At 41.3% G+C, this 19,798-nt stretch overlaps 2 protein-coding genes across 4 annotated transcripts in view; both read left to right on the plus strand.

The window, feature by feature from the left end:
- LOC119737216 (forkhead box protein F1-like) overlaps nucleotides 1–4,933 on the plus strand; it is an 11,536-nt gene extending 6,603 nt beyond the window's left edge. Inside the window, exon 2 of the mRNA XM_038211401.1 lies at nucleotides 1,963–4,933. Coding sequence (XP_038067329.1) covers nucleotides 1,963–3,204 — 1,242 coding nt within the window. The 3' untranslated portion in view covers nucleotides 3,205–4,933. The remainder of the gene's footprint in view (nucleotides 1–1,962) is intronic.
- A 3,076-nt stretch (nucleotides 4,934–8,009) lies between these two features.
- LOC119737787 overlaps nucleotides 8,010–19,798 on the plus strand; it is a 53,558-nt gene continuing 41,769 nt past the window's right edge. Inside the window, exons 1-6 of one of the 3 annotated variants that reach the window (XM_038212396.1) lie at nucleotides 8,010–8,209; nucleotides 12,379–12,557; nucleotides 14,487–14,581; nucleotides 16,432–16,560; nucleotides 17,915–17,997; nucleotides 19,073–19,459. In XM_038212396.1, coding sequence (XP_038068324.1) covers nucleotides 12,388–12,557; nucleotides 14,487–14,581; nucleotides 16,432–16,560; nucleotides 17,915–17,997; nucleotides 19,073–19,459 — 864 coding nt within the window. In that variant the 5' untranslated portion in view covers nucleotides 8,010–8,209; nucleotides 12,379–12,387. Of the gene's footprint in view, nucleotides 8,210–10,899; nucleotides 11,136–12,378; nucleotides 12,558–14,486; nucleotides 14,582–16,431; nucleotides 16,561–17,914; nucleotides 17,998–19,072; nucleotides 19,460–19,798 lie in introns of those variants that run through there. The other 2 variants (XM_038212395.1, XM_038212397.1) reach the window with 2 other exon arrangements.

Here is a 19,798-nt window from a genome sequence, read left to right on the forward strand (position 1 = left end):
CAAGTACAGTCTAGGTCCATAATGCGCATGCGTCATTTTGATAAAGGAATGGTTATCGTATCAGAGGGGAAGCCAGGGGGAGGGGGTTCCCAAATATTTTGTAAAAATTGCCTATTTTTTTCATTCAAGTGCCTTTTTCACCAGCGTTAACCCCCATTTGTAAAGAGTGCCCTATTTTAACAAGTCCACCTTTTTGTTTTAACAATCCCCCCCTTTTTTGAAACAACAGTAGAAAAGAAGATGGAAACAAAGGCTATGCTCGAGTCGGGTGCGCGTTTGGACTGTGTAACAATGTAGCCTGAAAGTACGCAATTTTATCATTGACCTTCCGGACGTGACCCACCAATGAACATTTTACAAGGGGTTGCCCTTTCACTTGCTATGATTTTTTGACAGAATGATTTCTAGCCGTAATCACCCAAAACAAACCATTCATGTAGGTATTTTATCTTGGCATTCCACAAGAAAAAATGCTGAAAACTCAGTTGGAGGTATAAACACGTATTTTACTTACGACCTTTCACATCCGGCATGTTCATACCTAGGTCTCCTTGTTCGATCACCTTTTTGTTTTCGCATCGCGTACCTGCGTGAGAACGAAAATGATGACGACGCGAAGATTTACCTACTTAAAGCCCATGGGATCTAGATTTAGTCCGGCTTGCTTGAATACAGATCTTGTTAACGTCATTTTAGATTTGTTTGTAAATGATAACGAGTCCTTCGAGTTTATTTTAAAAAATATGTATGCCATTTTATTCTCCTATATAATTTTCAGCTTTCACCCCATGACCGCCACAATATTATTTCATACAATTTCATCGTTGTACAGTAGGACCCAGTTCCACTAGTCCACATGTATTTTAGATTTTCGGAGGTGAGAGGTCACATCAGGCGTCAATGTAGTTTCCATAAATTGAAGGCCTTCTATCGAATTTATTTTTTGAAGAAATCAATGTGCCAAAAAATAATAGCATTTTAAAAGAATGTCTGCACCTTTATTTCCCAAGGAGTCCGAAAGTGCGGCACTAGGGGTGCAACCCTGCAAAAAAAATCCCATAGACACTAGTGCTAAATGCGCATACTTCAAAATTCTTTTAAAAATACTCAGAACTCTCACAGGTATTCAAGCTGCACAGAAAAATGATGATCGATGTGTCATCTTTCATTTTTCTTTTCATTTTTTGGTGGGTTGACCATTGACTTTTCGAGATATTCTCACCCAAAAAAGACGACCCCTATTTTCCCCAAAGCGGAAAAGTAGCCATCTTGAAAAATGATCCCTCCACAACATGGCAAAATAGCGCCACTTTCGAGCCCAATAGCATCCAAAAGGCTCAGAATTGGAAGCCCAATGTCCGGGACAGAGGTTCATTACTATATCTCTTCAATTCCCCAACTTTATGGCACTCAAAACTCTCTAATATAGAATATTTTGAGGGTATAACTTTTATTCATGAGCTCGGCGGGCGGATGTTTGGCCTATTTACAGGCGTGCACCCCTAGGGCTTTCAGGCTCTACTTAATACATGTCAATGTTTAAAATGTGCTGTAGACGTGCACATGGAATGTACATGCAGGCCAATAAGTTATATTTTGAGCACGTTCAGTGGAGCGCTGGTGACCGTTTTAGTAACAAACTAAAAAAAGAAATGCACAATGCAGAAAGGTCTGAATTCTTTTCCTTGTTCAGGACTTGGTCATTTCGATCCCAACTTTTCATATATTGTGTACTCTTCCTGGGATCCTGGGATCAATCTCCTAGGAGTTCAATGACAATACCTTAACCAACTATTTCTACGGGGGTCTTGCGGTCCGAACCCCTCCCCCAGCACTTACCTTTGGGCTTATAAGTCTCTTTTTAAAACGGGTTTCAAATTCGAACCCTTATTCTGACAAAATTGTTCGTCACTATACCATAAATTCAACGTTAAATTCTTAATTTGTTTCGTTCCCTCACAGGCCTCTCCCCACTGCATGCTCACATTGAGAGAGATTGTTGCCTATCTGGAGGAAAACAACGAATGTTTCCAGGGAAGCTACGTGGGCTGGAAGAACAGCGTCCGTCACAACCTCTCCTCCAGTCGCTGTTTCGTGAAGCTGCTGCGAAACAGCAAGAGGCCGTTCGGCAAGGACAACTTCTGGGCCATGAATCCAGACTGCAGCCATTGCCATGCAGCCAAGCCGAGCTGGCAATGCAACAGTTCTGTCAAGATCCCGAGACCATCCGAGCCATCCTTGCACCAGTTGGCTCCAAGTCATCCAACAATCTTCTATGATCAGTCCACTGTACCGGAGCCACGATGGCAAAGCAACGGCACCCCACCTGAGGTGCAGCATGTAGGTGGCAGTACCGCACCAAGCCCCGTTTTCGATGATCAGCCTATTGAATCATCTCCCATTGTATTGCCGGCTGGAGCGAGTGTTTTACCACCCACAGTCCACATAGATCAACCAGTGGAACCAGCATCAGCTTCCTCGTCAAAAGGAGATGACACTTCCGTTCAGTTACTTCCTCTTGACTTGAGCATGCATACTTCGTCCACAGATAAGTTCCACTCCCCACGCAAAGCAGCCGAAAGCTCCCGCAGTCAACCAAATCCTTCCCCCGTATCAGGGCTTCCTGAGGTTAGCACCCCCAGAAATGATGTGCATTATCGTACACATCACAACCTGCCTATTAGCCGCTTCTTGAATTCGCCAACAGATGAAGAGACTTGCAAAGACAACTCGTCAGTTTGTCTTCATCCTGAGTCACGTGTCGCAGTCACAGACCAGAGTACCATGAAACACAACACCACAAATGCGTCTTCTTTTTCACGTGTACTGCCGTATGTCATGCGACGACCCTCTTCCTCGAATCCCGACGTTTATGGTTTCAAATCAGCCACTCTGTGTCCAACCGCCAAGTCATACACACCATGGAACCTTGTGCCACGAGATGGCGTTCCTAGAACCCCCGAAGAAGTTCGAGTTTTCGAAAGCCTGTACGATCATTACTGGAACCAGGCCCTTCACGAGAGAGAGGCCCTCTACCACCGTCAGGCCAAGCTTCGAAGCTGGCATCAGTATCCTGTGGTATACGCTACTAGCGATAAGTTGTCAGGGTGTACGCCCATATCTTCAGTACCTAATAGTTGCTTGGGACGACCGAACTCCTGGCCCCCTATGCAATGTGTGCCATTGGAGAAGCACATTGTATGACTGAACTAAAAAGGCTACGATAGTAAAAATTTACTTTGCACCTGATATACACGGTATAATGGACGTACAACAAAACCAGTCCGTCATAATCTGAGAAGGCTAATGAGTTAGCCGACGACGGAGTCTCCATTCAAGATTAGCTCACTGGGCTTGTTTTAGATTGTATTTTGGTAGGATAGTCAAGTTTCGTGGAGAATGAAATATTGAAAATTTAATATCTTGCTATTAAATGGCTTATTACAGTGTTAACATTTGATAAGGTGACATAAGTCATTTGGCCTTTGATATTTTGCACATTTTGTTTTTTTCTACGAGTTTGCTTTGTGTATTTTGTTCATTTTGAAACGACGTTTTGTTATGAAACGACGTGTACTGACAACAAATAAGAAGTAACTGGGTGAAATTGACTGCAGCGAAAATAGCTAAGATTATAAAGGAATGATTAATTTTTTTCAGTTTGTAAGGCGATTTTCTGATTACTACAATTGTACATGTATTATTTTGTTGAGGATTACGGACATCTGGTATTAAAATATGTTGTTGTTTTTAATGGAAAAATACTTCTTTCCACCGTACGGTGCTTTATATTGATATTTATATTGAAGATATTGATCTTCCGCCACCCATTTCACGTAAACTCGACAGTAGACCCACGTTTACTGCGGAGCATGGGCATTAAACTTGGGTATATAATTAATAACGTGTATATTACAATGTATATGTACATGTATATAGGGGTAAAGGCCTAACATGTTTGAGAAGTGTCCCTCAGATTCCCTTTTCGAATTGCCCACAATGTTGACAAATCGTCACCACTCCTGTGTACGAAAACAATGGAGTAAAGTATGTAGTTGGCACCGTAATTGAGCTTATTCCCCTTCCCCGCACCACTTGACATCTAGCTATACTTGCCTGGAGGGCGAACTACCCTCGTAGAGTGGTATACATTTTTTGTACATGTACGCATGTATTAAACTATGTTACGGGTTCATATACTTATTAAAACTATCATCAAAATGCATGTAGGGCCTGTGTTGCAGTTGACCAAAATCTTTAATCAAATTCGCGTACAAAATATACATGCAAATGGTACTAGGGGAGAGTAAGATCAAACAGTACACTTAACTTCTCAGGCCAATATGAACGAAATTAACTGTCAAAGGGACTCGGTGTTAGGTGTAAAGATTAACAGTGCAACAATGTAAGCGCAACTTCGATCATTGTTGCCATGGCTACAGGGCAATTAAAACATTTCAATCACTGGGCCGTTTTACGCCATATATGGGATAAAACGAATCATTTAAAATATCAAGCCAAAATTTGAATATGACGCCATACATGTGCACAGTACGATTTTTTTCCAGTAGCTAAATACATATTTCGTCTGGTATTTTTGTCATTAAAAATCCAATCAAAACCCTCCGTCCATCTCATAGGGCGTCGTATTTATTTTCTTAGAAAAATGTCCTTTGATTTTCCTTTCTTTTTAATATTTGTTCCTCATTTTGTCGATGAAGTATGTCTTAAAAGAGCATGTTCGTCCACTCATCTGAAAAAGGGAAGAAATAATTACTGACATTGATCCATGCTATCAGAAGTTCTGCATGTTCTGCTAAAAGAACCTATTTTTTTTATAGCTGTTCGTGGAATGCCATCGTTGGAACTATTGAGCTGAGTGTATATTTAACAGATTACACACTCAGGCATTCAGATACAAATGAGATTTTAATTATTTGAGTCCCGACTGAAACATTATTTTTACTGTCAGATTGTGTGTTTTGAATATAAGGAGCAAGTCGACTCTTTTTTTCCTGAAATATTGATGGCGATTTTTGTCTCTTTTCCTTTATTTATCAGCATCCAGACTCCAACCGGTCTTAAACAAGTGTTTAATAACCATTCCCTTTCATTAATGGGAATGGGTAACTTATTCGCATTCATACAATACCTTTTTCGGTCCGATAAATCAAAACTTTTCGGTCCAAAAGTCAAAACAAGTTAAAAAAAAAATCCAGCGATTTTGTTAAACAATTTTACTTCATGTTTCGCGAAGTAGACGTAAACAACTCCTTATATGGAGATTGGCGCTCGATGTGCCGCAAAACGCAGCTGTCCGGTGTTTTGTGAATTTAGGACTATGATAAATGACTCACTGGTAGCGTTGCACATGCCTACGTGATGATTGTGAACGTTCAACCAATAAAACGGTAAAACTTAAAAGGCAAATTTCATGCGATACTGGAAAAACCAGATAACAGAGCGTCTCAACCATAGGAAACAGACACATATGGCAGTCTGGTAGACAGTGGTAGTGAACCAACACTAAGGGCTCTAGATGTGTGGCCTCCATCAATGCCTCCGGTCACAAGTCAGTCTCCCAAAGTCAAACTGGAGAGTCAAGCAGTACATGTACATGTACTTCCAAAAGAAGACACTTCTCAAGCAAGCAAAATCGGGATAACAATATTTGGCAAAACCCCAAAGAGCAAAAACTCTGATGACAGTGTAAAAGCTTGCCATAAACTTGAAAATGGACAGAGCTTGACCACTGGTGATATTGCAATAAGCAGCAAGACAACTGACCATGGGTAGATGTACTAGGCGCACATGTAGTCATGCACTCACCACTGCCTCACATGCTCACTGCAATGTACATGTACATAATTAAAAGGCCCCACCCAATTCTTTAAATTCCAGTCTAATTGTGTGTATACTTACCCTTTTGAGCCATTAATCAAAATGGAGACCAGACACAACTAGGTCGTACCAGGGATTTGTAATTGTACAGACACAAAAGCTGTCACAATCCATTTGAGTAATTGTCCGCTTAATCATTCTGTTAGCTTTCGACTTGAAACCACAGAGTTGATAATGGTCACGGAATTTCAAGTTGAGTCAAAGACAACACCTACGTCTTTCTCTGACGAGATATCTTTCAGATCATCACTTCCACTTGCCTTCATTTGATATTAAGTAGAATTGCGCTTATGTCAACACCGATCGCATGACTCTACATTTCTTTGGATACATTTTTTTAAGTTGCCGCTTGGACCACTTATCAAGTGCTGTCAGGTCTTCCTGCCGGTTTTCTATGGTGTAATCTTGGTATCATCAGCAAAAATAAAAAAAAAAAACAAATAAGGAAACAACTCTTTTTTAATACATCAAGAACAACACAGGCGATAAACACACTAGGTACCTTGAGGAATTCCACTTGACATCAGACCACTCTGAAGCATGTACGGCAACCTTCCCCTTCTGTCTACGACCTTTTAAGAAGGCTTCAATATTCAGTCAAAAATTTGACCAAAAACGCCACATCCTTTTAACTTCCTTAAGAGACGGTTACGAGGCACTGAATCAAATTCTTTCTGCAAGTCTAAATAAACTGCATGGATAACCTTGATCAAGGTGTCGTCTAGGATTTTCAATGAATTTGACTTGATATTTCAATTATAATATGAAGCCCGGGAAGGGACAGGGTGGAATTTTTTTTTTTGTAATTTGCTAATTCGTGATCGTTCGCACGAATTGCTAACTCGTTCCCACGAATTACTAATTCGTTCGCACGAATTGCTAACTCGTTCGCACGAATTGCTATTTCGTTCGCACGAATTGCTATTTCGTTTGCACGAATTGCTATTTCGTTCGCACGATTTCCTAATTCGTGGGAACGAATTGCTAATTAACTCGTGCATCCGGGAACGCGTTACTAATTCGTGGGAACGAGTTGGTAATTCGTGGGAACGAATTAGCAATTCGTGGGAACGAATTAGCAATTCGTGGGAACGAATTAGTCTTCGTGGGAACGATTTAGCAAATTACAAAAAAAAATTCCACCCTGTCCCTTCCCGGGCTTCATACAATTACATGTATTAATGTTGTTTAAAAAAATAATCATACTCTGAGAATCGCTCTAGATTAATTGCAAAATGGAGTATGATTCAGCTATTTATAATAAATATATTGTTTTGTCCGCGAATCATCAAAAATTTCCAACTGAAAGCATTTGTTTTAAATGCAATCCTTGAAAATGCATATTTGTGTCCCAGTTAACCTTATTTTCAATTTTCGTTTTGCCATTTTCAAGGGCAGTTTGGTGCCTTGGTTGTTATGCTTATGCAATTTCCATATTCACAAACGAAACTGTGATGTCATTTTAGGCAGAAACCTCACTGTTTCAACTAGTTCAGCACCAACAGTTGCCAGAAGTGTGGATATTTTGCAGTTGTAAATGTTCTTTTCTTTTGTGATTTTTTTGTTGTTTCATTCAGTCAATGACAGTAAGTCACTGCTGAACAGTGTCTTCCTGGAATGATATCACAGCAACAGCGCCCTCAGTTGTCCAGGACAGCATATGCATTTTCAATGTAGGAAATGCTTTTTTTTTCTCAATACAATAATACCAATTTTTAATTGGATGTCTAATAGTTTCATACATTTAAGAGTTGTAGAAAGTTGCACAAAATGTGTTTCTCTAAAAAAAACCCCACTGATTGGCACCATTTCATGCATATATAAAATATGCAAGTGACCTCTGAAGAGCTTGATATCAGCAACAGTAAACGTTTTGCATAACCCCAACCTCATGCACCAAAACACCTTAATTGCAAGCGAAGATACGGCGATTTTCAGATAAGCATATCAGGCTAATTAGGACCTTGAAATACATTGGAAGTAGCCTAAATCGACTCAGAACACAAACTCGCAGAAGTCCGTCAAGTAGAGCCATATGGTCTTCACAAAACGATACAACAGGCTAGTTTTTGCAAGCTGTATCTAGACGCTGTCTTTTCAAAGCTACCGTACATTATTTTCATAGCCACTTCATGCATGGCGCGCAACTTGGTTTCTGCATGCATGCACTGCGTTTGACATGTTAGAAATCACGGGGACGAAAAGCGATTTTGCCCAACTACTTTTTCATTCTGCATTGACTATACCAACCCACATGAAGCTACAGTTACTGCTCTGTTAATTCGGCATTGTGTTACTAAATAAGTAGGTGAGTTCAAGGCAAGAATGAAGATTGATTTTGCACAAAAATAACACAGAAGTTGCGAGTAAAATTCGTAGTCCCCTTGCAAATTGCATGAAGTTGCAACGCTGGCTGTCCATAGCGTTGGCGGATGGGGCCGGGAGGGGGAGTGTGAGTCATAACAAACATGTTGGCAAGCTTCAAATACTTGTAGTTATGGCTTCTATATTGGTAATATAAATAACACTTGTATTGTAATAAAGACATCTTGTGAACACATGATGACCAAGTTTAGTGTTATCAAATTTTGTTTTGAAGTTGAAGTACACAATGTACCGGCATTGACCGGCAGGGGACCGAAAAAGTAATGTCCGTAAATTGGGCATTGGCCTAACCACAAGAGCAAGGGTTGCCTCGCCCGGTGTCAGGTCAACTCGCCCCTGGCCGACTCGCCCCTTACCGACTACTAGTGGTAGGCAACTGGAATGTTTTTTTTTTCAGGATCAGTTTCGCTATAAGTTTAATGTTAGGCCTAACTTGAATTTCAAAACTTGCTCCCATTTTGATATTTGGCTAAATGACAGCGATGTATAGGCCTAGGCCTATTGCCTGTTTGGGGGTCAGACAACTCGACTCGGGAGAAGTCGACCGCTGAGACAACTCGCCCGTTGAGACAACTCGACCGTATGTGTGCTAAATGGAAAGACAAGTCGACCGTTGAGACAAGTCGCCTCGCATGTTTTTGGGCCTAGTTTTGGGGATAGTACCGGGGATTTTGACGGCGGATGATCGCCGTTTGACAGTTATGACACATGATTTTTTTTGTTGCATATAACAGAGCCGATTTAGTGCAGCGTGATTGTCCGTGCACATCGTTCGTTTTTTCCAGGCCTTTGCGCGCATCCCCGGTCAGCGTGACTGTAGGCCTACCGTGCACGGTGGCATCGTTTGTGCCGGGCCTGTGCGCGCACTTATCCCCGGTCAACGTGGCCGTACAGTGTGCACGGGGGCATTGTTTTGCCGGGCCTGTGCGCCCACTATTCCATCCCCGGTCGGGCAACGTGGCCGTACTGTGCACGGTGACATCGTTTGTGCCGGGCCTGTAAGCCCACTTGCCGCGCCGGTCGACGTGCCCGCGCGCCCTCTGTGCATCGAGTATGCCCGCGCCGCACCCGGGACCGGTCCTGCTACAGAATTTTGCAACTTTTTCCACTCCACGTGTATACATTTCCATTAAGTCGAGCTGTCTCAACGGTCGAAGTGTCCCGAGTCGAGTTGTCTCAACGGTCGACTTGTCTCAACGGTCGACTTGTCCCGAGTCGAGTTGTCTCAACGGTCGACTTGTCTGACATTAGCCTGTTTGAGTGTATCTGTGATCCGGTCCACGATTGTTTTAATTTTTTTTTCATATACCGGTGTAGCATGAATTTAGGCTTTATGAAATACGGACTCATTGGTGGTATTGCGCATGCTCATGCATAGATAATTAGGAGAGGGACCGGTCACGTGAGAGGGTTTAACCAATTAAAGGGAAAAAGAGTCCGATTTTCATACGAGTCTGATTTTCATGTGACACCGGCACTTTACAGAACATGCACAGTGATTTTTCTGGGGGGACTTAAACATTTTTAGTACTGTGACTAGTGTGAGGAATCCTGGTTCCGTGCTTTTCACATTGTCATCATGAGTTCGTTTTCAGGAAACGGGAATCTGAACTTACAACAGGTACTGCAAGATCCATGAATCAGAAAAAAAATGTGAAATATTCTGCAATTGATAATTTAGGATACGATTTAAAACAAGGAAGAAAACTCTTACTTTTGGGAGAATGAAAACAAATTTAAACTGCTCAACAGTGCGGCTGCGCCTCACACTCGGGTTTAAGGATGTGACCATTACACGTTTAAATGTTTAATCGAAAATAAATCTAAATCCATTTACAGATTTTCCACACTGTTTAATCATAACCCGTAACCTGATCTAATATGAACAAACATACATAGCACAAATAGGCACTTTCACGGTAATATGCACCATCTTGTTCACGGGGTAAAAAGAACACTCGTTGCTAGACACAGGCCCATTTTGGAATAAACGCGTGATGTTTTTTAAGTGCAAAAGATTTTATAGATTGATGAAGCATTCACAATTGTTGTGGTGGGAAACAAATTTTCATCTTGTAACTTCCTGATTTTGAAATATTTCATAAAATTAGAGAACAGCAGTACAAAAGCTTTAAATGCACCATTTTGCATTAAGGTTAAGGGATGTACAATGCAAGTGCACAAGTTTGCATAAGATGTACACCAATTTATATCATTAACAGTACTCCCCAGTGTCATGTGCTGTTCAGCCCCCTCCCCCCTCCTTTAATGTGGTTCAGTTGCCTGCTGAATCCAGCATTTTGCATGAGGAATGTACACAAGGGGTTAACTGCTCAATCCAACAGGCTGCATCGGGTACACAATGTATGTGACGTAGTTGGATCCTGTTGGATTCAGCAGGGTTAGGGTTAACGGGTACCCGAATACCCGGGTACCCTTTTTTTCAATAGGGTACCCGGTTCCTGTACTACCCATAAATGCCCACCCCTACTGTGCACATTTGCACGATGTACAGTTTGTACATAGTTAACTCGCACAGACTTCATGGAGGAAAAAACAGATTTTGTTGACCCCGGGGTACGTGAGTCACAACGATCACATCCTGAGATAATCCATATTTGGCCCAGTGATCCATGCAGTCCTCAAACCAACACAACTAGATGCATGTAGGACTTTCTCAAACTGCATCTGATGGCTTTGTGCTGTTGGAAAAAACAGTAATGTAAATTTGTATTAAGTTTAAAATCCGCTATATTTCTGTTGATTTTTTTTTGGCATTTTCCTCAATAAGGCTGTTTTAAAATCGGTTTGGCAGTGCCACAGTGGGAACTTCAGTTAGCCGAGGGTAAGTCCGTGCATCGTTGTCTTGAGAGGAATAACATTCTAGTCTGACATTCTGGCACATTGTACTTGTATGGTTATTGACTGGGGCTTGGAATTTTCTGTAAACTTTTAATAAATAGTTCATAATATAGTTTACAAATATTGACTGCTTCGAGTGGTGTAGTAAAACTAGCCTCCTGAGGTGATCCATGGACATTCTATTTTCCCGAGGCGAAGCCGAGGGAAAATAAAATGCTCCATGGATCACTGAGGGTGATCCATGGAGCATTCTATTTATAGCCTCCCTCGGTGATCCATGGACATTCTATTTTCCCGAGGCGAAGCCAAGGGAAAATAGAATGCTCCATGGATCACCGAGGGAGACTAGTTTTACTTCACCATGAGATAAAGCATTCAATATTTGTTTTATAACACTTCACCCACAGATTCTGCTTGGTTTTTAATATTTTAATTATTTGAATCTGAACACAGTTAAAATAAACTTCTATTTCAATATAAAATTGGTGGGAAATGTAGTTCTCTCTTTCAAACCACCCCTTTATGAAATGTTTCAACCTAACTCTGTGGTGCGCTCTCTTGGGAACAATACGCACCACGCTCAACGCGCACAGCAGCATGCATTTGCACACAAATACCACGCCATGGTATAGTACTTTGGTTGCTAATGGTATAGTACTTTGGTTGCTACTGGTATAGTACTTTTGGCCGTGCACAGAAAGATGGCAAAAATAGAAAGTATCCTGTGACTCGCTCTCGGCCAATCAAGACACAGAATCTGCGGGTGAGGTGTTATAATAGAAACTACTATAGAGTTGTTGGACTTGAGTTCAGGACTGGGACTGGAGTCCTTCTCGAATTACAATTTTGGTGACTCGGAGTCGACTCAAGTCACATTGGCAAAAGACTCTGACTTGGACTCCGACTCGATCCTGATGACTTTTTTTGGGGGGGGGGGGGGGAAACCATTGCCATAACCATATGGGCAATTCCATGTTACTCACGTTACATTTTTGACATTTTCGTAACGTAAGTTACCGATTTTGTGTGTCTTGTTTATCATACATAACACATTTTTCTGGATGTCATCTTTGGTGCTTAGGTAGGTCTAGGTCTACTCTATCTACCGTGGGGAAAACAGTTATTAAACCTTTTCAGTAAGGTAATTACAGCCCAAGGAAACTTGAAAGTACATCAAAAATGGAATTGCCCATATCTTCATTTCAGTGATTCTCTTTGTCTCGTTGGTAGACATGTAAGATGGATCCTGTAAGACAGAGTGACTCCTTCCCAGAGCGTTATAGTCTGTCCCAGGATGTTACTATAGAGGCAGAAGGAGGTCATGAGATGACCTTTGATTCATCCCTGCGCTCTTCGCTTGGTCAGATGGGGGATCCCATGTTCGTTTCCACAGGCCGCAAGATCAGAAAGTAAGTTCTCTACCTAGCAGGTTTGAAAATGACATTAAAATAACAAGCAATACATGTGTGCAAATTAAGCTTTATTATGGCATGCTGCTAAGTCTTTTTCTTGGATCAGTTGGGCCAACCTATTGTCCACTGACTGACTGTGTCAGGGAGAATAATGAATGTCCTACACTGTGAATTTTGGGGTCCAACTCAAAGGGAATATACATCATTTGCTTTTGCTGTAATTTTTAGAAATGGATGGAATTGGGGGGTTGGAAATCTATAGCAAATATAGTTACACTGACTTTTTTGAGGTTTTGGGTTCGAAAATGCTATAAAAACCAAGAAAAACAATCATTTTCCTGTAGTCTGGTTCCCTGACTCCATATAAGAAGAAACAGAGCAGTTTACATACATTGGGGAATTGTAAGGTCAGGGAACCAGTCTAGCTGGCTTGTACCCGTTCATAGGTGTGTAATCGATTGCAAACAAGTGCGATGGTCAATTTAGGCCAGTATTTGAAAAAAGCCAGTTTTTTCCAACACTGGTCGGCCGACCAGCGTTGGAAATTGATACAAAAATACCACTTTTCTTGAAAATGACAGTATACCAGGTGCCATGATTTTACAGGATGCTTTACACTGTCATTCACTAACAGTCCAGCAAGGTATTTCAAAATGATTTGGTAGTTTTATTTTTTGATGTTTGCAAATGTTGTCCTTTCCCTTTAAGCCCTTTTCACACTAGACAAATCTTGGGGTTGACGCAGGGTTGAACACATGCATCGTTTCACACTTGAAGAATTTCAACCTTGTGTCAACCCTGCGTCAACCCCGAGATTGATTTCGCCCAGGATTGAACTCAACCCTGCTCCAGACCAGGGTTGAGATTTTCAACCCGGGTTGAAATTCTTGCCAGGGCTCAAAACAGTAGTAACTGAGCATGATAAGCTTGATTTGCATGAAACATGTGTGAAACGATGCGGGGTTGAACGCGGGGTTCAAAAATCAAAAACTCAACCCGGGGCGGCACTGGGTTCGCCCAGGGTTGAGTTCAACCCGGGTTGAGAGGCTCTAGTGTGAAAAGGGCTTTTTAAAGGCAAACCTAGTCTTGTAAAGTTAAGCTAAGCTTGTTGGTTGAAAATTGCCAGTATTAAGTGGCCAAAATGGGCAAAACTTGTAGCTACATGTACATGTAGTTTTGTGGATTTTGGGCTGTAGACTACATGTACCACCCAGATATTGTGTGTGAGGTTTAATTTCCCATTGTGGATCGATTATAAGGTTTGAGACTAGAATGTGGTTAACAATGACTGATTTTGTAGTTATTTTTGTTATGCGATTCCTGTATAGGAGGATTGTTTGCTTTAAATTGCCCATTGTCAGTCACGGATCTCTGTATCATGTAGTAAATATATGATTGCTGCTTAAAGTTGAAAAGTCAAATAGGTATAATAATAATAGGTGTACATGTGGTATAATAGTCAAGGTGCTGACCTTTTGTCTAATATGGATATTTTTCTCTTACACATAGTTTTTGGCAGTTTAACTGGAAACTTTTTATTTTCTTTATTAAACAGAAATTTACCGGTATGTCACATTTCACATTTATTCGTGGGCACGTGTGGTCCTAGCGGTGGAGCACAGGATTCATGATCGTGAGGTTGTGGGTTTGAGCCCCGCCGTGGCCATGCATGTTGTGCCCTTGAGTAAGGCGCTTTACCTCAATTACTCCCCTCAACCCAGGTGTTAAATGGGTACCGGCATTATTCAGTGCTGGGAAGGTAACAGACTCGCTGTGGAGGAGGTGTGGCGATTCCCCCACAGCAGCATATGAGTCTGGCCCAATCGCTAACGAAAGGGAGATGGGCACTCCGTTCCTGTGAATACAGGTTCGTCCCCTTTGCTTTACTTTACTTTACATTTGTTCATTACTTTTGTTTGTATCTAGAGATGTCGAGGAGAGCATGACATCATCTCAGATGTCAGTTGCTAGTATGCAGAGCACATCCTCCTTAGGGATACTCCAGCTAGACTCCATGGGAGGTATGTACATGAATGACTTCATGATAAATTGAAATGTTGGCCTTTTCAGTTTTAATTTACATCTAGACCTTTGCCCTAAAACCAGGAACAAAAAGAACTGACTTTCAATGGGTGACCAGTTCCAGTTTGTTGATATTAAAGGGAATGTACAACATTTTTTTTGCTGCAATTTTCAGAAATAAATGGATTTGGAGGATTAGTATGTTTATAGCAAATATTGTTACACTGACTTGTTTCACGTTTTGGGTTTGTAGATGCTGGAAAAACCAAGAAAACCAATCATATTCTTGTAGTCTGGTTCCCAGACCCCACTTAAGATGAAACGGAGTAATTTATCCACTTTGGGGAATTGTACGATCAGAGAATCAGTCTAGCAGGCTTGTAGTCTTCACAGGTGTGTAATCAATTGCAAAGAAAATGCAGACGAACTGAATATGAAAAACTAGGAGCCCTTTTTGAAAAAAAAGCCAGTTTTCTCCAACGCTGGTCGGCCGATCAGCGTTGAAAAATACAGTTTTTCTTGAAAATGTCAGCACACCAGGAGCCACATCTTTACAGGATGCTTTAGACTGCATTCCCTTACAATCAAGTTAGGTATCACGCGCGTGATAATTTTATCATTTCGTTTTTTGATGTCTGCAAATGTTGTATCTTCCCTTTAACTTCAAACTGCCTTTTTGAAGTGACCCAAGAAATGTCCACTCTACGGGACTGGTTGGGGGGGGGGGGGGGGGGGGGACATAAACAATTGTTAAAATTCAAGGTTCAGCAAGGATCTATGCCGACAATTTACATGTAGAGCTAAAACGCTTTAATTTTGCTGCCAGATTCAGTGCATTGGACATGCATGATGGAACAATTTTAGATACACTCACTCTAATGAATTGAAATGCTGTCATCTGTGATGTGTTGCAATATATAGCATGTCTCGTTGCTTGGTACTTTGGTGCAAGGTTGCATAGACAGGTTTGTTGGACTGAGCAAGGTCCAAGGCTTTATCTAGGCCAAGCTTGGTTACCTTCAATCTTGACTGCTCAATGATGTATAGTCGTGTTCCCTAACGTGGCGCACTTCGAAGCTTACCCAACTTTCCTCGTGTAGTGTTGCCAAACCTCTTTGTTGACAAACCTCAAATTCATGCAGTAAAATGCTAGTACTTTTACCTTATTAATGCTTGCTATTTAACCTCTGTGAACAATTTCGGTTTCATAAAATTTAATCTCAAATTCAAAAACGCTGGCGTCCGGAAATTGGGCACAAATTGGCGGAGTGTTCCCTAACGTGGCACACTTCAATAAATCTCGGAAAATTCTAAATTAACATTTAAGAATTTCTGTACACTTGATAAATTCTGATAAATAATTATTATCTCTACTTACATACCCAGCCAGATGTTTGTCAGAAAATTATTTTCTTATTTTTCGGGACATTTTCAAAGAATTCACTTTGCACTTGAAAATAAAATTGGAAAATCCGCCAAAATTTCAGCTATTTTTGTTTTGGATTTCAGCTTTTTTCCCTCACTTGCTGTGTACAAAAGTATAGGAGATTTCCAAAGTTCAGCATTTTTACACCTTTTTTTCAGCTGTTTTCAGCTATTTTTATCAGTGGTCACTCACACCCCTGATTTCAGTTAAAACTTTTGCTCTAGGTAGGCGCTACAGGCGAAAAGTGCGCCACGTTGGGAGCGGCGCCATGTTAGGGTACATCAACAATACAGTGTAATAACCTGTACTTGGCTGGGATAACAAGGGTTTGGATAGAGTTGGCTTTGATTGTATTTAGCTTCTCGTATCATTGAAATTGAATTGAATACATATAACCAGGTATTTGTTGTCATTGACTGACAGACCTATCCACAAGTCTTCTTCAGCTTGATGGGAGTTATAACATGTCGCGATTCAGCAATGGCACTCTAGATGGTCAGGAGAATGGCCAAGAGAATCCAAGCAACGACAGAAATAGTGAACTGGAGCCAGGTTAGTGACTTCCAATCATTTGGGGTCTAGTAGTAGTCAAGGTCATGTGGAGTACAGTGTTCTCCAACCTGGAGTGTAAAAATAACCTGGTGCCCCGCCAAGCTTTCTGAGACACCTGCCAAGCTTAAAAAGTTGCCCGCCCTGCTTAAAAAAAGGAACAAATAATAAAAAAGACAAACAAGTGCCAGCCACTACCCTTACCCTCCAGGGTATATTTTGGCCAGAAACTCTGCCAAAAGCAATAACATGCAAAACTTGTCAAAATGACAAGCCTGCCCATTGTAGCAATTAATCAGGTCAAAAGTCTCAAGGCCAAACTGCCTCAGAGTCCCTGGTCACTGATGTGTAAAAAAAAGATGATGCTGAGCCAGTATTGTACTTGATTGTTAGTGCTACTGTGTTGGAAATGGCCTAAAAGCTGTTATCCGTACATAAATCACATGTTCATCTGCAAATAGCGCCCCCTAGCATAAAGAAATGTATGACTGCTAATAGCGCCCCTAATATAATTATAGCGCCCCCCCTTCCGCTTTTTGACCGCACACCGACCTTTAATTTTCGAAGTTGGAGAACACTGTACTCTACAGATGGAATACAAAGTGACGGCATTGGAATGTGTGGCTAGCTTGAGTCGTGGTGTATCGTCTCTTCAAAGAATTACCAAAATTGTCAAAATGTTCCTTTTATTACTCACAGGACTGTTCAGCCTAGAAGCAGTGAAAATGGAAGTGCATTGACATCAAATATTAAATACCAAATGAATATTTATTCTTGGAGTGTAAAAATAAATCCTCATTTTGTGAACAATTTTGCAATTACTGATTTGAAAAGAAATAGCTCTTGAAAAGCATTAACCCTAACTCCCTAGGCCTTTTTGCTAAGATGTAGCCTCAATCCTGCAAAATCCTCCAACTGGCCTCATGGAAAAATAGCATATAGCCTCAATCCTGCAAATTCCTCCGATATTTCTTGAATATGGTCCGTGGAGAGGTGACCACTGCCTAAATCCTGCAAAATCCTCCGGCTATGACTGTCAATAGGCTGAGGCAGAGGCAGTGACATCCTGGAGCAGTGCGGAGGATTTCAAGTATAATCAAGGACTAAATTTATGCACGGCTGAGCATAAACAACACAAGGTCCGGCCCAAGACCTTGACACAGTGCGTACTCTGTAATCAGCAACACACTTTTGCCATGTAACCTCAATCCTGCAAATTCCTCCAATTTGCAAAAAGGATTTTGGAGGATTTGGGATGGTTAGGGTTCAATTACCCTGGGTCTTAAAAGCATAAAAATTTTACAAGTATTATTATTGCATTCCATTTAATGTAAACACGTATATTTTCTTCACATAGGTGAGCGAGGAAATGCTACAGGTATTGAATCCATTGAGAGCAGTGAGATAGACACAGAGGATGAACTGGAAGCTGTTAGGAGAGTGAGTAATGGATGAAATAATTCTCCTAGGCTCAACAGATTCCACTCATAAACACATCGGCTGGACCACTTCATTGGCGGTCTGTTCATGTTCATTTGGAAACTTTGGGTTCATCGAAGAAAGACTCTTTAATACTGTATGTTCACAATTCCCATTTCGGTTCTAAAAACTGCCTGCCTTTCTTTCTGGCATAATGATCTTAAAATAAAAAGTTTTTTATGTACCCAGCATTTTACTATTTTTAGTGCTTTTTGTAATTGTAATTTTAAAGGGAATATACAACATTTGCAAACATCGAAAAAAAAAACTACCAAGTTTTTACGAAATACCTTACTAGGATGTTGGTAAATGACAGTCTAAAGCATCCTGTAAAATTATGGCACCTGGTGTGAAATCATTTTCAAGAAAATGGTATTTCTGTATAAATTTCCAATGGTGGTCGGCCGACCACTGTTGGAAAAACCGAACTATTTTTCAACTACTGCTCCAAAGTTACCCTTTTTTTCCAGTCCAAATTTTGTTTGCTATTGGTTACATGTTCATGAACGGGCGCAGGCCAGCTAGACTGGTTCCCTTACCTTACCATTTTTCGGCATCTATAAATTGATCCATTTTATCTTTAGTGGAGTCTGGGAACCAGACTACTTCAACATTTTTGTTTTTCTAGGTTTTTCCAGCATTTTGAACACAAACCTTCAAACATGTCAGTGTAACAATATTTGATCTATTATATTATCCCCTCAAATAGTTCATTTCTGAAAAATACAGCAAAAGCCAATGATGTACATTCCCTTTAAATGAATTGTACTGTATAATTGCTGGGCACCTCCGGAAAACTGTTCAAATGAGAGGTTTCCCCAGGGTAAATAAGAAATAAATAAAATAAATAATGGTGCTACCACAAGGAAAAAGGCATTCCTGTGTGTTTCCTCTGTGGAATTGTTGATAAGGATTAAATGAAGCCAATGACTCCCCTCCAACTCACTCACACATATTGGCTTACCTGAGGAGGTTTTGGGGTAATTATGCAATGTAAGAGTAATGGAGTTTTCCTAACTTTGTCTTTGTCTTAAAGGAAAACGCCAAGCGAGTGCTGTATCCAGCCTCCTCAGAAGACCGAGTCAGTCTTCATGCCGGGGATGGTGGGGAGAGCAGTGGCAGTGAGGACACTCGCCAATCACGGCCTGGTCTGGAAGGCGGAAGCTCCGATGAACAGAACTCCAGCATGCCTTCCTCCCCACGGCAGGAGATGAGCCTCCGTCAGTCTGCTGAGGGGGAGGTAGTCAACCCCCTAGTCCCTGGGGACGGTGGCGGGGGTGGGGATGGAATGAGTGACGGTGAGACCGGCAGTTCCCTGACAGCACCCTCTGTGGTCAGTGGAGGAGCAGCTGGCAACAGGAGGGTGTTCCTTAGATCATGGAGCAGCCAGTCTGGATACAGCGATCAAGAAAGAAATGTCGAAGTAAGGAAATGTCCCTAGCTATCTCTTACTTAGAAAATGAGTTTTGTGACAGGCCTCTGAAAAATAACCCAGCATACTTAAGGCCCCCCAAAAAAGTCTCCGGTTTCTGGTCTGCGCGCGCGTCGGCAAAATGAAAAAGTTTGTTTTTTCAATGTAAGATGATGTCTCAAAACCGCCAAACTCACTGGTTTGACTGGAATCCTGCTGCTGCACAATTTTAACGTGTTTTTAGATTGGGCTACGATTGAGTATAAGCTTTATGTGGCCTCTCTGGACTCCCATATATTTTGCGCTAAATTTAGTCGGGCACCATTTGCAGTCATCAGACGACATTTGAAG

The sequence above is a fragment of the Patiria miniata genome, unplaced genomic scaffold (assembly GCF_015706575.1).
Source record: "Patiria miniata isolate m_02_andy unplaced genomic scaffold, ASM1570657v1 HiC_scaffold_3, whole genome shotgun sequence".
In the NCBI taxonomy this organism is placed as follows: domain Eukaryota; kingdom Metazoa; phylum Echinodermata; class Asteroidea; order Valvatida; family Asterinidae; genus Patiria; species Patiria miniata.